Consider the following 27,837-nt stretch of genomic DNA (forward strand, 5'->3'; position numbering starts at 1 on the left):
ATTACCCTTGTACAATTCGTATAAAAAATAATTTAAAAAAAATATATATATACATGCAAAAATTCTGCGGACACATGAATAATATCATATAGAATATATTGTAGATGAAAGGCGAAAGACTACAGTATAGATATATGAATCATTTGCTATTTTTATGTGTGTGTATCATGTACAATAATAAATTGTAACGCTGCAACCAATCCTTAAAAGACACGCTGTCCACGGTCGTTTCGTCGAGTGCCATTACCTCTTGTACGTTTTGATTCGTCCTAAAACATATTTATAGTTAATATTACTGCATCAAATTATATCAATATTTCCACGAATTAACTTACCAAGCACTTAGAACTGCGTTAAAGTGTTTGATCTCTTCGTGTGTCTGATCACAAGCGACTTTGGCGAGGTTCAGCATTTCCAGACTATTATAATTACATTTTTCTTGTGGCGACATTAACTTATCTGTGTACTCAATCTCTTCCGTTGAAGTCGAATTGTGTAGTTTCGTGTAAATCATATTGGCAGTTACGTTTTTATAGCATTCTATGAGAGAATATATCGACATTTGTATTGTCGGGAAGTAAGGCTTGATCCTCAAGTATTGCGGATTGACCGTCGTGATGGAGGCTTTGTCGAGTCCACAGACTGCGTGTCTATTAAAAAAATTCGTATAATAATTCTACAATACTAATGAAAAATTTTACATAAGATGTGTTTAATATAAGATTGTTAAACCTGTACAGTCCCACATCTCCCTTCAACATTACTTTACGTAAAGCATTGAGATCCAAAATATTGTAAAACATATCCAATTCGATATCCAACGCATTATTCACACAATTTGCATCGTAATTGTCAGCCTGTAAGGCTACTATCCTCTGCAACTCATATTGTAGCTTCTCTTTTCCTTTAAGTATGAGCGTTGGCGTGGAGTTTAAAATAGCTATGGATTGCTGAATGTCCTTTATATAGTTGTTCTGCAATGCTCGATGTCAGTATCATGAAAATGAATAGAGTATAAAATATGCTAATACATACCATCTGTGCGTCAATCGTCTCTATGTCAGCCGTTAATCGAGCTATATCGAGATTGAGCAAGGAATTTTCCTGAATAATGTTCTTCAATTGCTGAACTTCATTTTGCAGGTAAACCTGTTCGGCTTTTAATTTTTTTACCTCCAACTTTAAAACTAACCACGCGCTTACATCTTCATGAGATAACGACTGCAAGACAAGGTGTGCATTAATTGTCTTTCACATTCTTCACTAATTATATTTTTTTTTATAATTTAATATAAATCTTAAAATATTTTCACACTACCTCTATTAGATCTATAAATTCCATTAAACGTTGTTGGTACATGTTAATTTTAGTATTAGACAATATCCGTTTTGATATCATGCATATATATTGACCAGATGCTCTTGCAATACCAATATCTATACTTTCGCCTACTATATTTAAATTGTCAAAGTCATTCTTGGTTTCCAATTTCATTAATATGTTTAAATCTTGCGACAGCATTTGATACAAGTGTGTCCATAGTGTGTGCACATCAATACTACTAAGAGAGTTTGATATCTTTGTCCATATCTGTTATTAGAAAATGTTATTCTCAATTTTATACATGAATATTATTTTATATGATAGTCTGTAAAAAAAACTGACTTGTTTCTTATCTGTGACTGAACGACGCAAGTCTACTATTATATCCAAATTTTCCCTTAATCTCTGTTGATCTATGTCCTTAGAAGTGCTTGGCATTAAATGCTGACATACTCGTCTCATGTCATCGCAATCTTTCACTTGCTTGCTGGTTTCACTGTGTTTCAGTTTAAGCAAATCCTTTCTCCTGCTGATCAGCGAACACTTGCTTTTTATATCCTTTAACTGTTGCACTAACAATTTCATTGAAATTTATTTAAATTGCATTAAAATATTCTCGAGATTAATACATGCTTGTCATCTTACTTTTTTGCCTGACAGTATGATCTTGTTCTTCATATTCTTCTTCTAGTGTGGATATTTGTTGTTTCAATGTATTATTTTTTACTTTCAACTGATCCAAATGTCTTACAGATGAAATTGCAGAATCAGTTAATCCATGCCTCAGTTTGTACAGCAAAACGTTCTTTCTTATTTTACATGCTTCAGCTATAGGAAACGCAGAATTGGAAATGTCCTCCCACAGGAGTTCCAGTACTCCTTTGCATAATCTGATGGAAAAGAAAAGTTAGACAAAACGATAAATCTAAGAGATCCAATAAACAGATTTATATATATAATGAACAAACATTTTCTTCACCGATTCATTGTATACTGTCAGTGGACACTCGAGCTGGCGAGTCCATGCAAAATTATCTATAACCTCGTCCATGATAAATCTGTTCTTGGATAAGAAAATACAATGAATTTATAAATGTTACTTAACATTATTTTTAACCTAACAGTGAAGGATATAGATACTAGAGAAACTATAAATCAAGATATTTAAACAAATAAACAAAAGTAGCAAAGATTATTAGATTATAAAAGCAATGAGGTTTTTAATTTGCAAAAATTATGATCTTGCAAATATTTCGATTTCGTGCAATATATTTCTTTAATAAAATGTAAGTAAGCACGGTGGAGTAAGTCCCTTATTCGCAAAATTTAAATCCATTTTATCAAGATTACATGCACCATACACATAGGATTAAACTCCACGCAAAAGAAAAGATACAAAATTATCCATACCGGTGAGTTTTCTTGTCATCTATTCTCAATTAGTGCTCAGGATGTTGTTTTTCTTTTCATAACGTATTTGAACTCTTTTCATCCGTTTGTTTTGCTTGCACTTCCGATCTCAAGTGGCTCGAGCACTTTTCACGCCTGAGATGAGACGGACGTATACTCGATCGCTGAAGAGAGAGAAAGAGCATGATGGAGCATAAAAAAACCTGCGTGCAGAAAGTGCAAGCAGAGAGAAACCGGAGAGAAGATATGAGCCTTTTTCTTGTAACCGTAAAATGTCCTCGCATTCTACTGCCCTCTGAAGAAGTGGATCTAAATTACACAACAATATCTACTTTTTTTACGATGCTCCTGATGGAAATAAATTGCTGGATTTGAATGTTTTAATTTATTTATTACATATGAATTTAATTTTTTTGTGCATGTTAATAAATGTTTATAATCCTTAACAAAAATTTTAATTTCGCATCTACTATATGGAAATAAATGGTTGTCGAATTTTAAGAAACTCGAAATTGAATATTCAAATGTACGTTTTGGTTCTGTTTCTTTCTATATATTAAAAAAAAAAATCAACAATTGGAAATGCTTATGTTATTGACTAAGCGCTTTGAAAAGTTTCGCGCTCGCGATATCAGATGGCACTACCGACATGACTCTCGCGATTTTTGCTTTTACGGCTAACTTCAAACAGTTCTCCCGCGAGATTGTCCTTCGTTTCGAGCATTGTTAATCGCGAATTTTTATAACGCGTGAGAATTATATTTACGTTAAGAAGTATTGTCACTACTGTATTGTCTTCTTCTTACAGACGAATCATGTTACACTTATCAGAGATCCGTAAGTTTATCGAAACTTCCCGTGCAATTATTTGAATTATTTGAAATAGAGAACGACATATTGCTGGACTACCTTGAGACGTTTACTATAAAAAGTTACGGCAATGAAATGCACTAAGATATTAATGCATATTAATAATAATTAATTATTACTGGTTAATAACTCCGATGTTTATATTATTTGTACATAATTTTAAGTGATATATTTGTATTTGCATTTTAGAACAGATATTTTTTATTTTTAGTAAGAGAGAGAGAGAGAGAGAGAGAGAGAGAGAGAGAGAGAGATATGGCTTAGAAAATTTAAGATTATAATTTTAAATTCTTATAAGAATTAAAAATCTGAGGGAGATCACATCGTTTATAATTTATAGATATATATAGAATTGATTAAAAAAATCAAATTTTTTGTATTTTTTGTATCTCAAAGGATATAAATTGACAGTAACATCACATAAATGTTATAATTTTATACTCTTAACAAACTGTTATGTACAACATGTTATATTTATGTTGTTGAATTGAGGAAAATTAATATTGTATTGTTGCCATTAGTTTATGTTCTGCGGGATATAATTTTGTCGGAGATCCGAAATTGATAACAAGTAATAGCGTAATATCAGAAGTGATTATGTAAATATATTTTTTACACAGATTATATACCTTAAGAATTTTATGCCAGTATTCATAGTCAGTTCTTAAAATCATTTTAACTATAATTTTAAGAATTATTAGCCAATCACAGGGCAATATTCATAGTCAAATCTTAGACCAGTAGTCTATTCTTATATTCAAGATCACATCTTAAGTTCAACCTTGAGGTGTCACGAATCGATCAAAGGGCTGGCGTCTTAAGTCATGTTTAAAATTATATTGAAAGAAGAACCGACTATGTATGCATACCACTCTTAGAAGAATGCATACCACTCGTCTTAATAAGTACACAGTTTTAAAATATCATGAATCAGAAGGCTATATTAACATTTTAAAACATTACTTAAGACGATCTTAAAATAAGAACTGATTATGAATATCGATCATAGAGCTGTATTAGCATCTTAATTAAGACATTACTTAAGAGAATCTTAACATAAGAATGGACAGTGAATACCACAGAAATATGAAAATCTTAGAATAACAATAATACGGATTCAAGGCTAAATATGAAAATCTTTGAATATATTTTAATGGAAGATAGAAAAAGCATTATAAATGAGAAACATTTAGAAAAAGCATTCAACGAGGATTTATATCCGATTTTAATTGCATATTTTAATATCGGATTTATATCCGATTTTATTACATATTTTCCTAAAATCATTCTAAGAATTGATTAAAATCGACTCTTCTATATCTGGCCTACGCGGAATAACACCATTTCCTAGAATTCTCTCTCTTTCTCCCTCCCTCTGACTTCCTCTTTCTTTTAGCTTACTATCATTGTCACCTCTAATCATACATAGGCCAGTGAGTAAATCTCTTGGAAACCACCGGCTTCTATCTAGAATACGGGGATAGTGTAAAGGTGCGGAATCACGATTTAAATTATAACGGAATAATAAGTTTCTACCGCGAAATATTGAATGTTTTTTTTCTCGTAAAAGTAAATTTATCATAAAATAAAATAACGAAAAAAAAGACGAAGGACAGGATTTTAAATCGATCCGTGAAAAAGAACCCCCATGGCGAAAGACTCTCTTCTAATTCCTTTGTCGCCTATCTAATATCTTTTTTATCGCATCCTATGCGCGTAGATGATTTTTGCCAAGACGAAATTTGTGATTATAAAGAAGTATATAATACCGCGTTGCAGCGGTAAGAAATGTCGTCGTGTAGAAATCATGAGGGAGAAAGAGAGAGGGGGAGAGGGAGGGAGAGAGAGAGAGAGAGAGAGAGAGAGAGAGAGAGAGAGAGAGAGAGAGAGAGAGAGAGAGAGAGGGAGAGCGCGTGCGAGGGTGCGAGTGTCCGGAGACTACCCGTTGCAGCAGCGGGTTGCGAGGGTGATCTGACGTAACGCGACGTTACGTCAGACCATGCTATAGAGGGCCAGAAGGATGGTGGTGGTGGTGCGCGTGGGGATAGATGTAGGCGAGGGGTTCACGGGGTTAGGTCAGAGAGGACTAGCACGTCAATAGGAGAATCCCTCGGTCGCCGGGTAGGGAAACGAACCCCCAAGTGGGGAGTAGCTCATGAAAGCTCGCGGCCAAGGGATGCGGAAGGGGTAAGCTGCCTCGATGCTATTCGCTCCCTTGCGCTCCTTCTTTCTCTCTTTTTCTCTCTTTCTCGCTTTACGCTTGGAAATATGTGACTTCCGGCAACGCATTTCCGCGATTGTAAATGTACTAGTTCGAGTGGCTTGGGAGTCACCAGGAGAGTCGCTTGCTATGTTTAGGGGTTATTTCTCCAAGGATAGTAATCGCTTTTTCTGATTCTAGCACGTTAACACTCGTGGGATTGTTGTCATAAATATTAGTTAGAACTAATGTATCAAAGAGACAAATAGAAAACGGAGCAGAATGTTGATTAATGTTTATGAAGATGGTATATCAACTGCATACGAAGGCGTTGTTAGCTCTGTTCTAAAATTATCTTCCGCGGTCTGCGACCTGCAGCTAGAGTCATGCGGTACTTTACTGCGACGGCGTGATATAACAGAGATCAACGGTAGATTCTGGAGGATCGGTAGCTCGATCGAGCTTGAATTCGGGTATTGCGCTGTAGGGAGTACGAACTCTCCTAATTTCGTAGCACCCTGCAACTGTTACGTGACGCGCGCGACCGCCCCTACAACGGTTTTGATACGTATGATTTAGTGATGTGGTGCTTGCCGCGGAATAGAGACGGTTTCTGTCCATTCACCTATTGGGCAGTGTCAGACACATCGTTCTAAGCATCAGGCATTTAGATACCATAAGTAGTCTGCGGCTATCATTGAGCTTCGTTTGAAAAAGGGGTGAAGGGAAATGGGAATCGCGCGAAAGGTAGGGAAGACGGTGGGAAGGAGAAAGGGTATAATTCCTCGCAGGGGTGGCGGTCAGTGACGTATAACAACAATGCCGACGATCGACTGAATAAGGTAGGGAAAGACTGAATGTGGTTGGAGAAAAGCAGCGTGACGGTGTGGTAATAGCCGCAACAACACGGCACTTACAAATTTCCGCGAGCCCTCGGCGCTAATAAGGGCCGAACTTTGATGGCTTATTCGACTCGGTGCTAATTGAAGGGACATAGCGCAACACTCTTCTCAATAATATAAATAATATAAAAGAAATGTATCAATAATATAAAAGAAATGTATAAGTAACACTGTCGGATTCGTTTGCATTTACTCTTTGAATTCTTTAGAATGAAATTTTACTCTAAAGAGTAAAAGAGCCGATCTTGAAAAAGAATGATTCAATTTTTAATCTTTAAGAGTGAGATTTCACTGTTTAGAGTGACAATTCGCTCTAAAAGTTTTAGAAAGTACACACACATTAATATTAATTGTTAACATTAACATTAATATTAATTACATTCCGCGCGATGTATCGATTGTCACGAATAATATAGTTTATGAATTACAATACACATGTCCCATATTGCTTGTATAACAAATTTGGCGCTGCTAAATTATGCCTCTTGTGTACGTTCATTAACTTTACGCCCACAATTTCACGGGGACGTAAATATCACTTATTTAATTATAATTCTCTGTAAAGCGATGCTCCGACTACGTTACTGTTCTCTGCCCCTGCAGCGGTGGGTTGTCATAATTTCAAGGGCGTCGCAAGTAACGGGGTCATCGTGCCATCGAGATATGCAATATCGAGAAACATTTCACTAAATAAACTTTGGAAAGAGTGTAATACACTTCCTTTGTGCAATATACTGTAGGTTCATTAAAAGTAAACAGTCAAGTTTCAGACTTGTTAGTAGACTTGTAATGTATTGTGAAACACGTAAAGATTGGAAAATATTTGTGGAAATATTCTAGCGGCACGGAGCAGGACTTTGTAGTAGAATTCCGTCACTGCGATTTTCCGAACGGGGAATAAGGGGTATATTAGGGGCGTCTCGATCACGAGGAGAAACCCGGGTTATGAGAAAGTCAAATTGAACTTAACAGAAAAGTACGGGGAATTTGATGACAACTTTGTGTTTATAGTATCGCGGATTTTTAATATCCTTAGATAATTAAAATTGATATTTCAAAATTATATTAATTAGAATAATATTTATTAACTCTAATGATGTATCAATCCTGTTCTTTTTCCTCTTCCCAATTTTATTATAAAATATAAAAAAAAGTAGAGAGAATTTTCAAGACCTTTCCTAGAAAATTTACAATTTTTACAGTATTACACACCACTTTAATCAACAAAGCTAAAGATAAAAATCATAAGAGCGTCCCGTTTTGATTAAGAGATAAAATTAAAGTAACAAAGAGAAAGAGTCTATTTTATTTTAATGATAGGAAATAAAAGCAACACGCACATTTCGATGAGGGGGTAAAAGTTAAACCTTCGGGAGACGTCACTGTTCGGCGGGGTGGCGCGTCAAGGGCGAACAGTATCCGTGGTGGGGATACCTTCGAAGGGTAGGGGTGCGTCGCGGCCGACCGGGGCGCAAGAGGGAGGCGGCAGCGTGAGAGGCAGAGAGTGTAACCCCACGGTCGCACCGCCACCCGTGCGTCGTCGTATTTAAAATATGACTCGGGTTAGAGCGCACACGGGGGTAGTCGTGCGAGTGTAGAGATATTAGCCGTGTGCACCGGGAGTATATTATCCGTATTAGTTTAGGCAAGCAAAAATAGTAGTGAGTAAGGGTTATTGTCCGAGGGGGCGTGCAACGAGGTCTCCGTCGAGAGAAAGACAGGAAGAGAGAAAGATAGGAGGATAGAGCGAGGAACGAAGCAGAGCCAGCACAAGACGGAAAAGTCAACCAACGAGACGAACGGATGATACGGGGGGTGGCTGGGTGAAATCAGACACTCTCGATCATCGGGCCAGTGAAAGTGCGAAACGTGAAGATAGCCGTGTAGTTTCGGGGACCGCCGTTGCGAATGAATACATATCATTTTATCCTAGTTGCAGAGAGTGTGTGAGAGAAAGGGAAAGAGAATCGTAGCGAGAGAGTGAAGGGTGGATCGTGAGAAAAAACAACGCGACCAGAGCGAACGGAGATTATCCGAATCAGTGAGTTTAACGAGGATAGATGGAGAAAAAGAGGGAGAAAGAAAGAAGAAGAAACGTGAGTTCCATTGAGATACGTATACAGAGGTATATATAAATATAGATAAATGGATAGATAGATAGATATATGTATACACATGCGCAACGTGAAACGTGTGAGTGTACTTGGCTTGATCATCATCGTTGTCCTCGACGTCGTGAATGCATCCTTTTCCGGCCCGAAGCTTTCGGGACAGTGAGATATACTTAGAGAAGTTCCGGAAGCGATTTGACAGAGTCTGAAAGAGGAAAAGAGGGAGACACAAAGAGAAATTCTCTCCTGCGGATGATCACTCGTGGGCAGCTACGTGTCGTCGCCGTCGCCGTCGTCGTCCGTCGTGCATATCTTTTCTCGTGAACTGTGATTCTTTGTGCCGCTCGTCGAGGGAGGTGGGACAGTGATCTCTGCGACGAGACGGGATAAGACAGACAGGCAGGGTAAGTGGAACTTATTGGACTCCCCTCGTACGAGATCCTGACTAAACACTATTTACCTTTTACTTGACACTATATATGAAGCAGGTTAATTGGACAGTTAGGCCGGTTAAATTAAAGCTTATCGATAAGCGGAAACCGAAGTAATAAAGTGGCTTGCCTCGTCTCTCCCGCAAGTTTACATTTTGACTTACATCCCTCATACTTGAATGAATTAAATCTCTCATCTGGTCTGAAAATCATCCTTTTATTCCTTCTGCTACAATTCAATAATGCCTATGATTTATGCAATATTTATCTTTGTATATCTCTTCTAATCTGTTAATATTATCGTCAATTAATTTTTAAAACTGTATGTATTAGATTAATAAGAAGAACTACGAAGTTCTTAATTTTCCATAGCTTATCTCAAAAAGGAAAGTCTGTTTTCTTTAGGTTAAGTAAGAAAGTTTCTCTCGTCAGACTTATATAATTCTTTTAAGCATTGTTTTACTAAACCACAATGAATTTTGTGCAATATTATTCTATCTAGTAATGATAAATATGTTTAATAAAATTATCGTCTTAAGTTTAATTGGGGTTTACAAATTATAAAATTCTATTTTTTCTGTTTCTTTCAAATCTTTTTTCTATTTTTTTTTTATATTATTTTTCTATAAAATCAAATTTTACATTCATAAAAATAATTGAATAAAGATTATTTTTTACTGATGATCATGAGAAAATTGTATTTTAGACACGATCCATTTTATGCAATAAAATATAAAAAGCAAATTTTCATCCATTCGATATTAAATAATGAAATATCAGTACGATAATATAACTTTCATAGTAATCAGGAATTTTAATGTTTTATATTTTAAATCGGTAACAAGTTTGAACAACTTGTACATTAAATATTAATGTGTGATAAAATATTAAAATTTTTTTTGTGTAAAATTCTATTAATTTTATTGTTATTTTTTAAGTACAATATTAAAACTGAATTTTCAAAATGTTATGCACAAAATATTAATTTGCAATAACAATAAAACATTATAATTATTATTTAAAATCATCTCAACTTACTGACACTTTATCATTTAATATTGAACGAATGAACATTTAATATTCATATTTTTCTTTGTCAATGAAATTTACTTCAAAATATAATTTTTGATCATAATCGTTGACGTTTAAATGTCCAATTATTTTCGTGAATACGTAAGATTTAATTTGATAGAAGAAGTAATATAGAAAGAAATAAAGTACATTGTTTTAGTATTGGCTTGACAAAACAAATTCGTGACAGTGTCGAAAAAATTGTTTTATTAAGTCCCGCATTGTTTGTGAGATAGCTGGACGCGGTGAAAACATTGACAAATACAGGGTGCGTCACTAAAATCCAGACAAATCGAACAATTTCTTTAAACAAAATGTTTTTAATGAAAAATTAAATATTACAAAAAATCCTTTTACATGGCATTTGGGGGATCCTTGTAGAACACAATTATTCGATATATCCCCCATTAACTTAAATGACGGCCTCTATTCTCGGTCTGAAGCGTTCGCACGCACACTGTAATGTAGCGCTGTCCATGTCGACGAATGCTGCTTCAATAGCGGTCCTTAATGACGTCACATTGGGATGCCGAGACTTGTTTGTGACCTTTTCAACTACGTTCCATACGTAGTAAAGGGATTTAAATCTGGGCTGTTGGGAGGCCAGAATTCCTTGGATCAAAACATATCGACGTTGTCTGAGAGCCAATTTTGAATCAAATGACTCGTATGAGCCGTGTTCTGCTGAAAAACATATGGTGCCTTTCAGACGCCACAGTTTCCATCCACGGCTTCACATTCATCAGAACGCGCAATGATTGCCCTGGGTCATCCGAAATCAGCGCTTGAACCCTTTCAACTGCGGAGGTCCTTGCGGTGCATTCTTTCGAGTGACTCTTCCTCGCTAGCATACTGGAAACTTCATTGGACTGTTTTAAATATATTTGCTACAATATCATAAACGATTGATCCAAAGAACCGAATTATTTCTGTTGCTGAGCGCGAAGGCCTTCCATGATCGCGGCTCATCGAATATATTCCGCACTTGGTTTCAACATTGCGGCCATTTTGAAAATATGACTGTTTACTAGAAGCATCAGGCTTTTTCGGACGCCAACAACAACTTCTGGTGGAGGCATAATATAGCGGAAATTTTAAATTTGTTCAGATTTTGATGACACACCCTGTACATAAAAATAAACGATAAAAGAAATATAGCAACGATAATCTTTTTTGCCTGCTAGTACAATACATTCTTAATGAAAACGGTATGGTAATGTAGTAAATTACGTGAAAATATAACGAATATCCGAATTAAACCTTAAGATAGATTCCTTCACCAACTAACGGTCGACTTTTCCTCAACTGAAACGCGTCAAGATAGGACAGTTTTCGCATTACAAATAATTGAGAAACGAAGGATTTTTCACTAACTAACTTTCCAACAGATAAGGGCAATTAAATAACAAAACTTTCTCGTTCATTTAAATTCAAGAAGAATTTATCTTTCTTTTTATCAGATATTAAGTCTAAGCTTCATTACCGAAAGATACTCCGTATTGAATGTTAAGAAGATGCGATCGACCGACACCTCTTTCGATTTTATTGCCAAACGGATTCGCAATTTAATTTATTATAAGCAAATAAGGTGTGTAAGAACTCATAAGTGGTAAACGTAGCGCGTTTCTCGCGATATCATCTCGAGATGTCGACATAAAAATAAACATAAAAATCTTGATGTTGTAAGGTTCTTTTTCGTGTTAGAAAAACTACTTCTTGGAGGCTTGATTGTGTAAAGGTTCCAGGAGAGCCTGAAAATATCTATTGCATGTGCACGAGGCGCACTTTCACCTTTATCACGTAATTCCACGCGCGTCGTACATTGCGCGATCGTGTCTCGTCGATGAATCATTCTTCCCCTGTCACCCGAAGAGTGGTTAGTATTAATAATCGCGTGATTGTGTAATGCCAAAACAACGTAATACTAACCGATTGGTATTTCTCGCATTTCCATGCTTTTTGTTTCGTATTTTCATCGGTGTTATCGCACTCGTTCGAAATTCTAAATATCCATGGGGACGCATTAAATATTCCCTTTCGCGAAATCCATGCCATGTACTGTTTGTATGTCTAGCAATGTGCGTGCGGTACTGCACAGGATTTCAGTGCCTCGAAATTCCAGGGGAGAGTGCGAGATTAAATTATTTATCGTTCGCAACTGCGGCGTGATATTCCTCTAACGACGCGCATTACGCGCGAGTCCAAAATACGGAAATATAAAATTATTATCCTTTCCCTAACCCCCTGTGATTTTCAACAAATTTCAATACATGTATTATTTATCATCTCAATGATGCGATTAGCTAAAATATAAATTCCTTCTTTACATTTATGCATAATTCAACAAAGCTAGCTTAAATATGCTTTATTATTATATTATCAATGTCTGTTCTTAATACTTAAATTTTATTATTTGAAAAATATAAAATTTTGAAAAATATTTGTAATTGTGAATTAATTAAAAAATTTGAAATATTATATGCAAGATGTTAAATTTCAATACATGCAGTATTTAAAATCTCAGTAGTGATGCTGAGCTCAGTGGGATCAGCTAAAATATAAATTCTTTCTTTACGATTATATACAGTTTGGCAAAGCTAATACTAAGTTTTATTTTGATGTCTTACTCGTATTTTTATATTATCAATACCTGTTCCTAATTTTTTATCATTCGAAAAATATAATTATAAATATTTTAAAAATATAATTATAAAGATTTTGAAAATATGATATTTGCGAATTGTAATTGTCAAATTAATTCCATTTTGAATATTATATGCAGAACGATCATGTCCATTTTGATATAGAACAACAAAGGTTAATTAGGTCAATTGACTAATTACAGAAAGATCAAAAATGTTGATGTTTAGCTTCTGAATAAATGTATTTACCTAGCTAAAATAATTAATAATCACTCTAAATATATTTACATACAGTGTAACAAATACAGATACAATATAATAAATATCAAATAATATCATTTCAAGATTTTCGTATTAAATATTTTTATATTATTTTAATATTGTGATTATGTTGTTTTAATATTAAAACGATTTGACAAAGAGTTAAACGAAGGTTTGTGTTCGTTTTCAAGAAACATTAGAGAATTAATCGATAACATGTAACTTATCTCGACGAAAATATCTGAAAATTTAGATCTCGGTCATCACAGTGAATAAAGTTTGTTCGGATAACATCTGAAAGCTGCCCGTATTAAACGTTCATTAAGACATTATCAATGTATTATATAAACGAAGTCGATTGATCGTAATATGTGGATTATTAACTTCATTTTTTGGACGTTTTTTCATTTGTAGAACAACAGCTATGAAAAGCTAAACCTTTTTTCGTCTGTTGATGAAAAAAAGTCTTCCCCTTTATCTCGTTTACTTAATTGCATTATCAGTGTTTCTTCTATCGACTTAACGAAAAAGGAATCGCTACTTACATGGGACTAATTGAATATTTAATTGCGATATTACCTTCAGAAAGAAAAAGTTAACTTTTATTCAGAAACACAGAAAAAATGATTTTTTCTGTCGCAGCTAATTTTGGTTTGTTATAATATATTTGCTGCCGTATAAATTTATAAACTACAGCGAAATAGTTTGCTATTACTGCTATAATATAGATATCACAGCTAAGACATTAGTTATGATGCCTATATTTTAGCTGTCCATATTTTACACTTGCCATTTAGTTACCACATGCAGTTTTCAGTTACTTTCTTTTTTTCGTGAAGCATTATCCAAAATTAGTAACAAAAGAAAAACATTAAGACTCCTATTTATTCATCTTTGTTACCTTAGATTATAACGTTGGATGCAAGAAAACGCAATACAAATGTTTATAAAAATATTTGAAATATTTTATAATGTAAAACTATTTTTCAATAAAATAATATTTGCAATCAATAGAATAGATTTATAAACTATATCGAAAACTATCTTGTTTGAAGGAAAAAATAAATTATATTTATTTCTAAATTGTATGTATTATTAATTTGGCAGTTTATTATAATTTTCAACATAACTTATTCATTTTTTATTATGCATAATTTATTTGCAGATAATATGGTTATTTATTAATTAATGAAACAAAGAATTTTCAGTTTATTTCTCAGTGATTCTATCGATTATAAGCGTTGTTTTCTTACAACATATTTCTACCTTAACATATGTATTTTGCAAGAATTTTTTCTCGCGTATATTATTATAATCTGAGGTAATGGTGACTGAATAGAAACCTAATAAACTCAATGATGTTATAATGATTATTAATTTCAATAATCACAGGCTTAAAAGTAAAAGCTTACTAATTAGATACAATTATTATTTTACATGCTTTTATTTTTTAAATTATTATTTATGACTACTGAGTTTATTCCTAATAGTAAAGTAAATTTTGTTCACTGGAACGTACAGATTTTTAACGATATCTTATCGTTCATTATCTTTGCTTAATTTTATGATTGTACTACTTGTCCCTGGCATTATATATTATCTATCACGCGAAACGGTGAATTTCATCACTGACAACCTCACTGGGATTGCGAGAACCATGTCCTCTCCCTTTCCACCCTTTAGACGTAGAATATTGACATGTACTGAATGCGGATGCATTGTCCGATTCGTGTCAGGAGACACTATGTCATATGTAAGATAGATTTCACAGCCCAGCTATGCAAAACTTACATATAACATGGCGTTTAGGAAAAAATAATAATAAAATAAAGTCTATTTATTTTAAAATAAACTGCTACGTTACGTTCTTCCAAAAAGTCTCGCAATATTTCATATTTCCAATTTCAGTTCAATTGCTGTTATTTATGTCATAAACAAGCATCGTAAAATATTTATGGAGCACCAACCTTTGGGTCTACTCAATATTTTATATCATGCAAGGCGCTCTTTGGGAATGATGTCCTTTATATGGATATTAACTTATGACGTTCTCATATAATGGCTTCGCCAACACGTCTCGCAATTATTTTGTAGAACAAGCGCGCGACGTATGACAAATGATGATACAAACAACATTTCTGACAGCTTTCTGACATTCAATGCCATTTCGCAATTACGTTAATGCAGACGTCAGTTGTCGTCAAATGCTTTAAATTAAGTCATCGTTAGGACGTGTTTGCTATTGTCTTTTAAACAAAAGAATTAGATACGCCCGTTGGCGTCATGATGCTCACTAATCTTTATCGTTGATTATGTGTACAATGAGTCTGCAATATCACTGACTCTTACTACTTCTTTTTCCGTCCTATTTCTTATATTATTCGACGACATTACATTTTCGCAACAGTGGCAGGATTGAATTTTTCGCGAACAATTTTCAAATGATATGACAATAAACAATTAGATCTAATAACAATGTGAAAAATAATGATTAACGAAATAATGATTAATAATGATTAAAATTATAATATTTTTCTATAAACAGTTTTATTAAACATGATCAAATTAGATTTGTAAATTAAACGTTTCAGGTAACCCAGCGCTTTTCCTTAGTGTAAGAAAAAGTTTATGTCAAAAAAATTTTATAATATTAACAAAACAAATTTAATGTTTGTTGACATTTAATTGCTGTGAAATAGCTGTTTGTTAATCATTGGCCTTGTTTTTCATAAATTATTAATCAACACACGCGCGTGCGAACTTAGACTTGGCTCTGTATGGAAAAAAATATTAATAAAAAGTAAAAGTTAGTATTAGTAAGAAAAATATAATATAACAATGCCAGCATCGAGCTCTTATATAATCAAGATTTTTTATGGCTAGTAGTTTGTTCTTATTTCAAGAACGTCTTAAATAATTTCTTTAGATTCTTTAGAGGTATTGTATTATATAAAATAGAATTATCTCAATAAGAATTCTAATAATAAATTTAACCAGAAAATTCTGATTCGTTTATTTTCAACCAGAACTTTTTTTCAGTATACGTATCAATAAAAAATGTTTCATGCAATTTAACAACATCGGCCGAGATCTGCACTTGCAGAATAATGATTTTATGGCCACTTACACTACTTATAATCCGTTTTGATCTGCATTTCTATACAGCTCTGTGATTTTATGTTTGATATCTTAAAACTTAAGATATTCTTAAATATAAAAATGAATTATAAATACTGGCCATAAAATTTTAATTCTGCAAGTACAGATCTCGGTGCCGACGTTGTTAAATTACATGAAACATTTTTTACTGATACTGAAAAAAATTTCTGGTTGAAAATGGACGAATCAGAATTTTCTGGTTAAATTGATTAGAATTCTAGTTGAGATAATTCTATTTTTTACAATACTTCTGGAATTCTATTTTATACAATACTATTGGTAAAATTTACTAGAATTCTTATTTTTATCAGAATAATTATATTGATCAAAATTCTAGTTATTTCAACTAGAATTTTAATAGATTTAGACCAGAAAATTCTGATTCGTCCATTTTCCACCAGAATTATTATTTTATCCAACCAGACCATTTTTCTCAGTGTACTAATAATAACTTTTATTTTTTATTAACTTTTTTTATTAATTTTTTTTCTTCATATATATAGATCCATGTCTGAGCTCGTGTTGGTAACTAACAACAATGTGAAAAAATAAAGCCTATTACGTTCAAAATAAGACTGGATATTAATCTCAAGTATAGTAATTTCCCATTGTCGTTCATAAATGTCGAATTCCTTTCTCGCATATACATACGTTTCATCTCCATCGTATTACCATCGTTACTGCTTGACTAAGCGCACCAGAATCATACACGAAATGCAGTTTCACGATATCGCGACGACAATGTATCCCTCTCGCGCTCTCCCCTGCATCCAAGGTGTATTTTAAAGGGGTGTTTATGAGTTATTTAATTTCTCGTATATGTAGCTGTTGCCGTACTCATCGACTCGAACGTAACGTGACGTGACGTGCTTCGTACTTGACCCAATTTTGCTGGTTCGCGCTTTCTTTAGTGTTCGCCTGAAAATAGCGCGCTCGAGTAAAATAAGGAGAAAGCTGGACGGAGCAGTGATAACACTCGATTTCGCTAGCTACTATTAATATATTCTAAACGAAAGTACAATTGTGCTCCGTGTCGCTTTCGCGACTCTGCGACATGTGACTTTGACGAGAATTGAATCGTTCGATAGTGACGAATAAGTCTAAAAGTAGGCTCCTCTGCGAAAATAAGTGTCACGTGTAGCGTGAAATTTGGCATTGTTAATTATAACTTCGGCCAATTTTGGGCCCTCATATCTACATGTATCCCGATCCCATTATAATGTAAAGCACAGAATATAATCTAATTATTTCATTCTCAATGATTTGCCTGTTAAATTATCGAACCACAGTGACGGTTTTGTCTTTTATGAATTATAAATATCGACCTTTAATCGTTATTCGATCGTTTATTTCATTTCGAACTTAATATTTATTCTATCTCATGCATTAAATGTTCATGGTACATAGTTATACTAAGATTTAACGGATGTTTAAAAAAAGATTAAATAAAGGGTAATAAATAACTATTAAATATTGAGTGAAATAATTTCAATCAAAAATGTTCAGTTATATAACCAAAAATAATTTTACTTTTTTATAATAATTATACATTTAGAAATTGTTAGTAAGTATTAACAAACATAATAATATAATCAATTGTTCGCTAATAATTACTAAATATTTAAAAAATTAAAATTATTTTTGATTATATTTACTAAACAATTAATGAAGTTTAAATGAAATTAACATTTAAATGAAATTATTTTACTCAATATATGTGATAACTATTATCAAACTTTTTTCTCACTATACGTAAAGTGGATGAAGATGTATTTAAGCTCTTCAAATATCTCCTTAATCTTTTGGACTCTCGGTGATATCCGAGTAACCACATGTCTAACAACTTGATTTATTGTCCGGTAATTGCGATAAATCTCATGATTGATGTATTCCTACGATATCACCCTCGGTCTTTTAATAAAATTTCACTCGCTTTCATCGCAGGAGGACGTGTCTCTTTCACGATCGGGATCGATCTTATGAGTTTAAGACGATCTTATAACTTTAAGACTACGTGGCCTCTTTTTCTTGACAAGGAAATTTGCAGCCGTGTACATCCATTAACCGTGCAGAGTGTCTCTCAGATTTCTCCCGAGCCCTCGATTATTAACCTGCGGGTAACAATAATTCTCATGGAAATACCCGTGAACGCACATTACACGTGGCATTATTAACTGCCGTATCGAATCGATTAGCGATATTAATCCGATACTAATGCATAAGCGAGACACAGGGGAAATATCGCCCACGCGTATACGTTCATAGGTATGAAAATTTATGCAGGTTGTCGCAGAATCTCATACATCCACCCTTTTAGTTACGAAATTTAATGCCGCATGTCTCTTTGATTAACTTCTAAACCTAAAATTTTTGTTAATATATGATTTACTTGAATTAAACAAGAACATGATTCACCCATTTGTGTCTCCGAGAATTTCGCAATATCTCTGAATTTTTGTTGCGAACAATGCGAATATCTAGGTCTTTCCTTTAAGTCCTCTTCAAAGATTCTACTAACAAAGGATTAATTTTAGTTCAATAAATTACTCTTTATCTTTTTCTAATTTTAAGAAGTACATAAATTAAATCGAGATTAAAGTTAATCTTAAAGGTACTCTCTCGATCTTTCTTATTTTTTATCTTTTTCTAATTCTAAGAAATTAAAAAAACTGAACAGTAAGTAAAAATAAAGCAGTAACTGAGATTAAAATTAATCTTACGTTGGAACTCGACCTGAGACTGGTATTACATTTGTCGCATTAATTAATTGATTGCAAGGCCAGAGAAATTCTCGGATTTCTCTATCCTATGATCAATCAATAGACTCGAAAAACATTTACGCACGACATTTGTCGCACGAAAAATGTAATACCTATAAAAAAGTAAAAAAATATTAGCCCATTTAAAAAGTAAAAGCACATAATATCATTTGACGTGAAATTTTTTATTTCAGTTCGCTTTGCGATATCAGGAAGTTATTGCGGGACATTCGAGATGCGTTTAAGGGTGAATAACCGTAGAATTTTGCTGTAGTAATGTATTGATTAGTTCGCTAGTGTATTACAATGCCGTAACAACATTATCATTCCGCGTTACAGTCGACGTCCGTAGTTCCTCACATCGTTAAACGCTTCGCATTTGCATACCGATTAAACGTCGCTACCATTGTCGCCGTATAGCCGCCTCTCACTACCGAAAATCAACAAGTCTGTGCCCGGACGGATATTTGACACCTCTCTGGCACCTTTTCCACCCTTTGTAAAACCGCGTTAATCCGATGCGGGTTCGCATTTCGTCGCTGACGTTTGAAATTTGAAGTAATACCGAAACACAAAGCGCCAATCATCGCCATGAAATACTCTCCCGTCACTAACTGATCAATTAATTGTAAATTTGCGAAGAGACCGACCTTAAGATGATATCATAATGAAGAATATAATGAAATCCTAATGAAACTTGAAAATCTCATAAAACTGAATAATTTATTTTTCTGTCTTTTTCTTCTTTATTTTTTTATTTTTAATTAAAATCTTTTTCTTATATTTGATGAATAATAGTATACAAAATACATAAGTTCATAATAAAAAAAATATCACTTTCATATTTTGAAAGTGACACAAATAAAAAAAAACTCATGTGATTTTCAAATTATTAGCACAAATAATTTGAGTAAACTTTACCCTATCAATAATCAAGAGTGAATTAACTTACTTTCATAAAAAGTCATCAAAATTAGCACAACTAGAAAAGAATGGTTTAAAAAAAATCATCACTCAAAAAAATAATTTTTAAAGAATGGAACGGAAATATTACAAAAATGACATTTTGTTATGTTAAAAACATATTCTTTTTGCCGAGATTATTTCGATTGATTAATAATTTTTTATCAAGTTGGAAAACAGTTTCTCCTCTTTTTTGAGAAATTGAGTTTTTTTAGTTGTGTCACTTTTAAAGTATAAGGAAGCGATATTTACAAAGAAGTTCGGATGTTTTGAGAGGTTCAGCGAAAATACACGGTACTACTGCGTTAGCTGTACGATATTTCATTCGGATTTTTCAAGTTAAATTTATATTTATCCGCCAGATCGATTCGAGGGAAAAACACGCGGGATGTTCTTCTCATTGTCAGATATCGACATTTTCTGAAACGGACTTTTCTTTTCGCGATACACGACCTAGTTCGCCTAGCTTGTGCATGAGGAAAGGCAATGAATCCCGAGGTTAGCGCTTACTCGGCAGCACTTAGCGTTTCTAATTGCTAATCGTTCGCCAATCCCTCTGCGATTATACATACATACATGCCACAAAGTGTCATTATTCTACTACTGTCAATTGCATTATGGTTATCGAACTTAAGCGTTGCGAGGGAGCCTGCAATGCGCTAGACCTATTAATTATCGATCTATCAAGTCACGGCTAGCGGAAAATCCTCGCCGTTGATAAATAAATACAAGAAAAATATCCGTTTATTGCATATGGAAGAATAATCAGAGCGAAGCCAGAATAAGTTCAAACACGTGTGCGATAGAAGTAATTAGGGGGAATAAAATACAAGCAAAGAAGAGTGAGGATAAATAACAACGTAAAAGAACAAACAATGTTTTATGATAGTGGAAACAGAGTAAAGGTTCTCTCGAAGATTTTGTAGAGGAACTAAAATGATTTGTAAAAACGCCTGTTGCTTTGTGTACAAATGTGTTTCTGCACAAAGAGTCTCTCGTCGACGATATCAGATATCGAAAATCGCTCAGGCAAGTATTCGACCCAGTTACACCTACGTACGTGTATTCTTCATTCCCCAGCGATCTTGCTTGCCTTAATAACACTCTGCTTACTTTATTATTAAACATGCGTATCACGCTGCGATAAGACACGCATACAATTCTCTAGAGATTTTATTAATTGTCATATTTTATTTATTTCTGCAAACAAATGCGATCTTTTAGGTTTCTCGTTAAAGTGTTTACTTTTAGCTATTTCGATTTTGTGAAATATTTCTTTGATATTGAATTTTTAATACAAGAAAATTGTAGATAAGAAACATCAACAGTATTGGTAGCAAAATTAACAAATAGGTTTTTAATAGAACAGCATCTCTTTTTAAAAAATCTCCAGCTCTGAAAAAGAGTCTTCATATTGCAAATTATGTAAAAAAGTATAAAAGTAAGGTTTGCTTAAAACGTTTTTTCCAAAGATTTTATGGCTTATAATCATGTATATACGTACATAAATAAGGAATCAAATTTTATATAATTTTTACCGATAAAAAATTGTAAAAAAAATGTACGTTCCCCGCATGAGTCATTTTAACTCGTTATCAATAAGTAATTTAAAATGTTGTTTGAGTTTCACTCAACCTTGCAGTAGGTTTCAGCAAATATTTGGTTTGAGTGGGCGATAGCTCTTGAATTGGTCCTTATGAACGGCTGACCTTCTTTCAATGACTTAGATCGACTTTTCGAATTTTTTTCTAAAATAACTTTTTCAAATACTGAAAAATTTCGAGAAAGATGCTATTCTATTAAAAAATAATTTATTCATTTTGCAACAAATATATTTCTTATAATTATTTCCATATACTAAATTAATATGAATTTCTTTATACATTTTATAAACACTAAACTTTTAAGTGCTCCTTAAAATATTATATTAATGAATTCATAAAATTACATATTTATGACGAGGGCTTTAATGATAATTTATTTAAATGAATATTAGAATCTTTAAACGTTAAAGGCTGTTTTTATGTATTTGTCAGGGTAATATTTTCAATTATGTTGCAATTATGTATGTGAGCACTGATAAAAAGTCAATACAAATATAAATTTGTTAATTAACTTGTCTCTGATGTCCACCAGACAAAAAAGAACGGTGATTGACGATTGACAGCCTCGGTATCGGATTAATTAAATTTATGAAATGACATCGATGTCCAGTGGCAATATAACTGTCGTTTTGCAAAATGACGCCTTCCGATATTAAATGCAGGCAATACCTTAAACAATAATGAGATGATTGATCATTTGTCAATGATATAATTGAAGTACATGAATACACGTATAAAAGAAAATAGATATAGATGTCAAAGAAAGATGTAAAACAAATTCAGTGTGCAGAATTGTTTTTTTTTTATTACAAGTTATCTTACAGTTACAGCTCTGATATAGTGAATCGAAATTGATTTATGATTATCGTTTACATTATTAAATTTACATTCGTCGCGATACTTCAATCCTCTTATGAATGTTCCCATAGATATCTGTATTTATAATTATGAATTATTAATTACGTCCCTTATCATGCGTTTCGCATTTATTGCACAACGGATCGGCTAGAGAAATCAATACTAAAGCAGCTGAAGACTAGCATTAGTGCGGATAAAGCACCACCGTTTCCAGCATGTTTTCGATTAATAATTGATACTAAAGGCTGCCTCGTGCACACTTACAGCTCAAATGGGTGTCGGTTATTTATTTACCATGCTGCTGACTGTGTAACGCAGTAAAAGCAGACTGAACACGAAATGAGAAAACAAATGTGAGATATCTTTGAACATAATGAGCACTTACGTAAAGTCATAGTTGAGAAAAGCCGCAGAAGTAAATCCAATAAATAATTTAATCGAGTGTACGTCTCCTATATAAAATTAATATTATTTCATACGCCTTATGTCTTCTTATACTCTATAAACTTCGCTTTTACTTGATTTTTAAATTAGAATGTAAATTGGATTTCTTCTTCTCTTTTTATCTTTCTTACGATAAAATTCCGTCTGCAAATGTTGTCTCTAGCACGATATAGACTATAAGTAGATATTGTGAAGATCTCGTGTGGATCCACTCTAACGGGTTAAATAAAGATACATACGTTTGTCCTGATGATGAACGTACGTAACACAGACTAGATACAGTGGTGAAATGTCTCTAATGTATCTACAAATAATATTAGTTTGCGCGACATCAAATAACCGCCGCTCGAGTGAGTATTCGGAGTTGATCGATGTTGCAAACATTTGTAATTAACATTATGATGTTTAAAGTAGCTCAATTCAAGAAAACATTAACGAGAAATAATTATTGAACTTTCAGTTCGTAATCCAATTGTTATTATTATTTAAGATAAAAAGATAGACACCAAATTTTATGTGCGATAAGAGAGAATTAATATCAATAATTGTTCTAATGTTAATATGTTTAATTTTGTTAATGCTGAATATAGTGAAGACTTTAATTTTATTTAGCGTTCTGTGTGAGATAGGAAAGTTGTACTTGTATGTAATTAAAATGTTATTTTAAAACTTATTGGATTAATTCTGCTTGAAGATAATTTTTCTTATATTATAGTAAAGCAGAAATAAGATTGTTTTGAAAAATTAGCGTTCAGATATAACAAGATCAAATTTGTTTTCTTAAGAGCATTACTTGGATAAAATCGCTTAATTCTTAACTGTCACGTTCACGTTGATAATGCTTCAAAAATGGTCTTTACGCGATCTGATAAATTAAGGATCCCTTCTTACGATCACATCCTAAGACTCTTCAGCTGATAACGAATTCTCCCTCGTTTTGCAGATATTCGATCTGCTCTACTTTATTCGCGATCTCGGTACGTTTTTTCGTAAGCACTCTTTTTCGCGAAAAAATAAGTCGTGTTATAAAGAGACTCTTTTCAAAACGACTGATAATAAGTTTTTTAAAAATTAAGTTTATCTTTAGCCTTATAAAAATTCATCGAACTTGTTTTGTGAATTGTTATTATTATTATAGCTATCCACTCTGAGTAAAATTGTCTTAAAATTGAATCTATCATTATATAACATCAAAAGTTATGAAATTTTGAAAAATAATTAACATGTTTACTTGTGTGATAATCTTATTTTACTTAAACAAAAATTGAAATACATTATTGTTGTAGCTTAAGAAAAATATATATAGCAAAGTAAAAAAGTTTTTAAAATATTTAAAGAACCCTTAATTAAAAGCAATCCTTCAATGGTAGATTAGAGGATCCTTGTTCTTTCTGCGAATATTTTTCGTAGTAAATTCGATTATTTTTTTGTAAATATATTTTCATGTCTCTAATTAGAAATAAAACTGCCTACTGAATTAGTCGACTTAACTTAATGTTAATAATAACAAATTTAATGCAATAAACTTATAATAGCTAAATAATCGAGTTATCGTAATAAATTAGCTACGTCATATCATCGATATGTATTTTAGACCAGCCATTAGTCTAATTGAAATCTGAACAAAAACATAAATTATTCGTGAAATATTTACTCATCGCATATTACAATGTAAATATCCATTTCATTATTTTTTATATTTTTAAATGATAATTCCAAAGTATTTTTTTTTTTAGTTTCACATGAACACTTGTTTACGTAATTTTTTACAAGATTTTTAAAATTTTTTGTCTTTATACGCCGTGATTTTAATTATGTTAATAATACAAAAAATTCTAACGCCTGTAATAATATACACGCGTTACAGATATTTGTTTAACCGAGAAATCCGTCGACACCGAACTTGAAATTAATTCCCAGCGCCAATTAGCAAGTTTTCGCGGAAACGTTACTAAATCTAGAATGCATCATCTACGGACGTGCGCCCACACTTTTGCACAGAATTATTGTATATCGTGCGCAAACAAGGCAGCTACTCAATGTCTGGTAACAACAATGACACTGCATTTACAATGGTAAATAGAGCACGGCACGACAATGATCTCATCAACAATAAAATCACTGCGTTCTCGGCAATATTCGGTTAACTATCCGCCCACTCGTGTACAATTTCAATGCGCATGCCATCATGTATGCGACACTTTTTCAAATCTGACAAATTTCGCTTACGTCTTTTATTTAATTCTTTGGAATTTATTAATCTGCTTAAGTTTAATTGTTTAAAAACCATTACGAAACGCAATAATCATATCATTTGATTACTTTTTTTTTACTATAGAAATTAGATTTTATTTTATTCAAGAAAAAAGGCAAAAAAATAAAAATCGAAAAAATATGTATCTAGCTAAGTATTTTCGGAATATTTGAAAAAATTTTTAACAAAAGAAAATATCTATCTTTTTAATAAATAAAAATTGAAAAAATGTATATCTAGCTAAGTATTTTTGGTATTTGAAAATATTTTCAATAAAAGAAAATATTCATCTTTTTAATAAATATAGATAAATATATTTTAATAAGTATATTCGTTTTAGTGCACCTGTTTTATTGTAAATAGCGCGCAGATGCATATGCATTATTTACAAGAACTCATCGACAAATATAATAAAGTAGACTTATCGATTTATGTCATAAACTTTTGCAGATACAAAATACATTCAGAGGAAAATATCTTTATTTTTGTCTAAAATTTATCTATGATTATTTTATTATATATTATATCATTTTAAGATATTCATAAAATTCAGTAATCTTTTTCTTAAATATTTCAAAAAATATTTCAGTTACATTTTATATTGTATTATATATATTATATTTATTATATATATTATATATATTTTTTATTATATATATTTTACTTTATTATATATATTTTATTATATATATTATATTTTATATTTATCATATTCTTTTATTATCAGAATTTTTGTAAAAGTATTTTTGCAAAAGTCGCGTTTTACTATAACGACGTGGCATCTAACTGCCGAAACAAGTGTTGTTGCATCAAGAAAGTTGTATAAAGATGTGAGTGCCTACATACGAGAAACATCCACTTAACTGGCAGATCGTTAATTAACTTGTTTTCCCTGCTAAGGTTGTAGTAGATAATGTTCAAAAGCGCAGACTACGTGCGACGTATGTACATCCGCATTAGATAGCTGAATGCCTATTTTTGTGTATGTGTGTGCGTTTTGCACACACCCGCCTGTCGCGCGAGTGTACGCAGCTTTTGCACGCGGATGATACAATACAAATGAAATGCTTGACGGATGTTTCAACGTAATGAACGTAATTCGACATAGCGCAATTCAATTGCGACATTCCATAGTGTTGCCCAACCGGATTATACGATTTTGGCCGTATTATCACTACTGATGATCCATCTTCGATAACAATAACGCATTAATCGTTTTTGGTTTCGACGAAAGATAGGCTTGTAAAGATTAATTTGAAACGATGTAAATAAATCTATCAAGTTGTACCTTTAATTCTGAAAAGTAGAAATTTTAAAAATTATAAAATGATTATAAAACTTATGAAATAATAATAAATAAAATAATGACAAATAAATGAAAATAATGTCAAATAAAATTATAGATTCTATAAAATTATAAAATAATGACGATAGGTGATGGTAGATAAATGACGGTATATATAATCGTCTCATTTAAAAACAAGAGATTTCGATTTCTCGACAAAGAGATTGGGTGTATCTCGTATAAAGACAAGAGATTTTTTTTTCTGACAAGGGTTCAGTCATATTTCTAATGAAGAAAAGATATATTAGATATAGATGTATAAAATTATGTATAATAAATAAGAAGGGATATATGTAAATAAGAAAAGATATATTGTATAAAATGTATACGTCCAGTTATCGTAGAATTTGCTCTCGTTTTAATTGCCGAAGTAAATCAACTCTCTACGGCTTTTAGCTAACTTTGAAATTATTCAGGGAAGTTTCTGACACTTGGGAATAAGGTACTTGCACGAGGATAACGATCTGTCAATGGCCGGTATTTAATAAAGCTGTAATTGATTGAGAGAAAGCGTATTACATTTGCCATTAACGATCGCAATCACTTCTAGCTCGTTCAATCCGACTCCGCATGTGCCGGTGTGTCGGCGCCGTACCATGTTCTTCCACTTCGTTAATTATTGGTGTTAACGAGCGTGGGCGCCTCAACGGACGAGAATTGCAGGCGTGCGGAAAGAAACGAGCTGTATTTCTCGCAGCTTTTTTCCCTTACACATTTCTTTCCATAATTTGAAGAAATGCCGTGAGAATTTTATATTTTATTTTGAACTTCAAAGCCCGTGATGGTATTGCAGATAATATAATTTGACTCTTGTCAGCACCAAATTTTATTTCTGCAAGAAAGATGCTGTATGTACCAGAAGCTCTCATCTATCAACTTCTTTCCGTCCAAAAAAAATCGCACCGTGAAAATTAAACATGCTGCGAATTTCGATAATGGAGTATCACAAAACTTCTATGGAGCACTAACTATGGAGCAAGAAATTTTCGTGGACTAAGGTTCATAGTGTACATGGGCTGACAGGAAGATTGGTAAATTTTCTTAATTTTATTGTAGTAAACAGAGTAATTAATATAACTTCTTTTGCTTCTTTATACATCTCTAGCGCATCCTTAATATATCATGTACACGGAAGAAAAAGATTTGTTAAAACAACTGAAACTTTACTGATTCAGCAAATCCACAATCGTAATATACGGGTAGCCATTTTTCTATGTTAAATCATCAAA

At 32.7% G+C, this 27,837-nt stretch overlaps 2 protein-coding genes and 1 long non-coding RNA gene across 5 annotated transcripts in view; 2 read left to right on the forward strand and 1 right to left on the reverse strand.

The window, feature by feature from the left end:
• Nucleotides 1-133: 133 nt before the first annotated feature.
• Nucleotides 134-2,867, reverse strand: LOC105146023 (uncharacterized). Of its 3 annotated transcripts, none has more exons than XM_011056038.2 (9): nt 2,735-2,794; nt 2,304-2,382; nt 1,970-2,214; nt 1,667-1,896; nt 1,319-1,591; nt 1,036-1,221; nt 733-974; nt 336-650; nt 134-269 (listed from the first exon to the last, which is right to left on the reverse strand). In XM_011056038.2, the coding sequence occupies exons 2-9, from the start codon at nt 2,309-2,311 to the stop codon at nt 140-142; spliced, it is 1,629 nt and encodes a 542-aa protein (XP_011054340.1). In that variant the 5' UTR covers nt 2,312-2,382; nt 2,735-2,794; the 3' UTR covers nt 134-139. The 3 variants fall into 3 exon arrangements, with proteins under 3 accessions (XP_011054340.1, XP_011054338.1, XP_087268422.1); XM_011056036.2 differs by having other exon boundaries at nt 2,293-2,382; nt 2,735-2,785; XM_087412296.1 differs by lacking the exon at nt 2,304-2,382 and having other exon boundaries at nt 2,735-2,867.
• Nucleotides 2,380-3,110, forward strand: LOC105146022 (uncharacterized). The gene is made up of 2 exons (XR_846129.2): nt 2,380-2,736; nt 2,849-3,110. It is a non-coding gene; the product is annotated as an uncharacterized LOC105146022 (long non-coding RNA).
• A 5,030-nt stretch (nt 3,111-8,140) lies between these two features.
• The window catches only part of LOC105146024 (solute carrier family 7 member 14), a 96,439-nt gene continuing 76,742 nt past the window's right edge, over nt 8,141-27,837 (forward strand). The window contains exon 1 of the mRNA XM_011056039.2: nt 8,141-9,221. The gene's annotated coding sequence lies outside the window, so the exon portion shown is untranslated. The remainder of the gene's footprint in view (nt 9,222-27,837) is intronic.

Source organism: Acromyrmex echinatior, chromosome 1, assembly GCF_024713525.1.
Source record: "Acromyrmex echinatior isolate Ae372 chromosome 1, ASM2471352v2, whole genome shotgun sequence".
NCBI classification, from domain to species: Eukaryota; Metazoa; Arthropoda; class Insecta; order Hymenoptera; family Formicidae; genus Acromyrmex; species Acromyrmex echinatior.

Bases quoted from the DNA above. Each gene is read 5' to 3' on its own strand.
- LOC105146023 (XM_011056036.2), bottom strand. From the start codon at position 2,375: ATGGACGAGGTTATAGATAATTTTGCATGGACTCGCCAGCTCGAGTGT. The intron at 1,592-1,666 runs GTCAGTTTTTTT...TTCTAATAACAG, and splicing joins CAGTCACAGATAAGAAACAA to ATATGGACAAAGATATCAAA. The intron at 975-1,035 runs GTATGTATTAGC...CGAGCATTGCAG, and splicing joins AGACGATTGACGCACAGATG to AACAACTATATAAAGGACAT.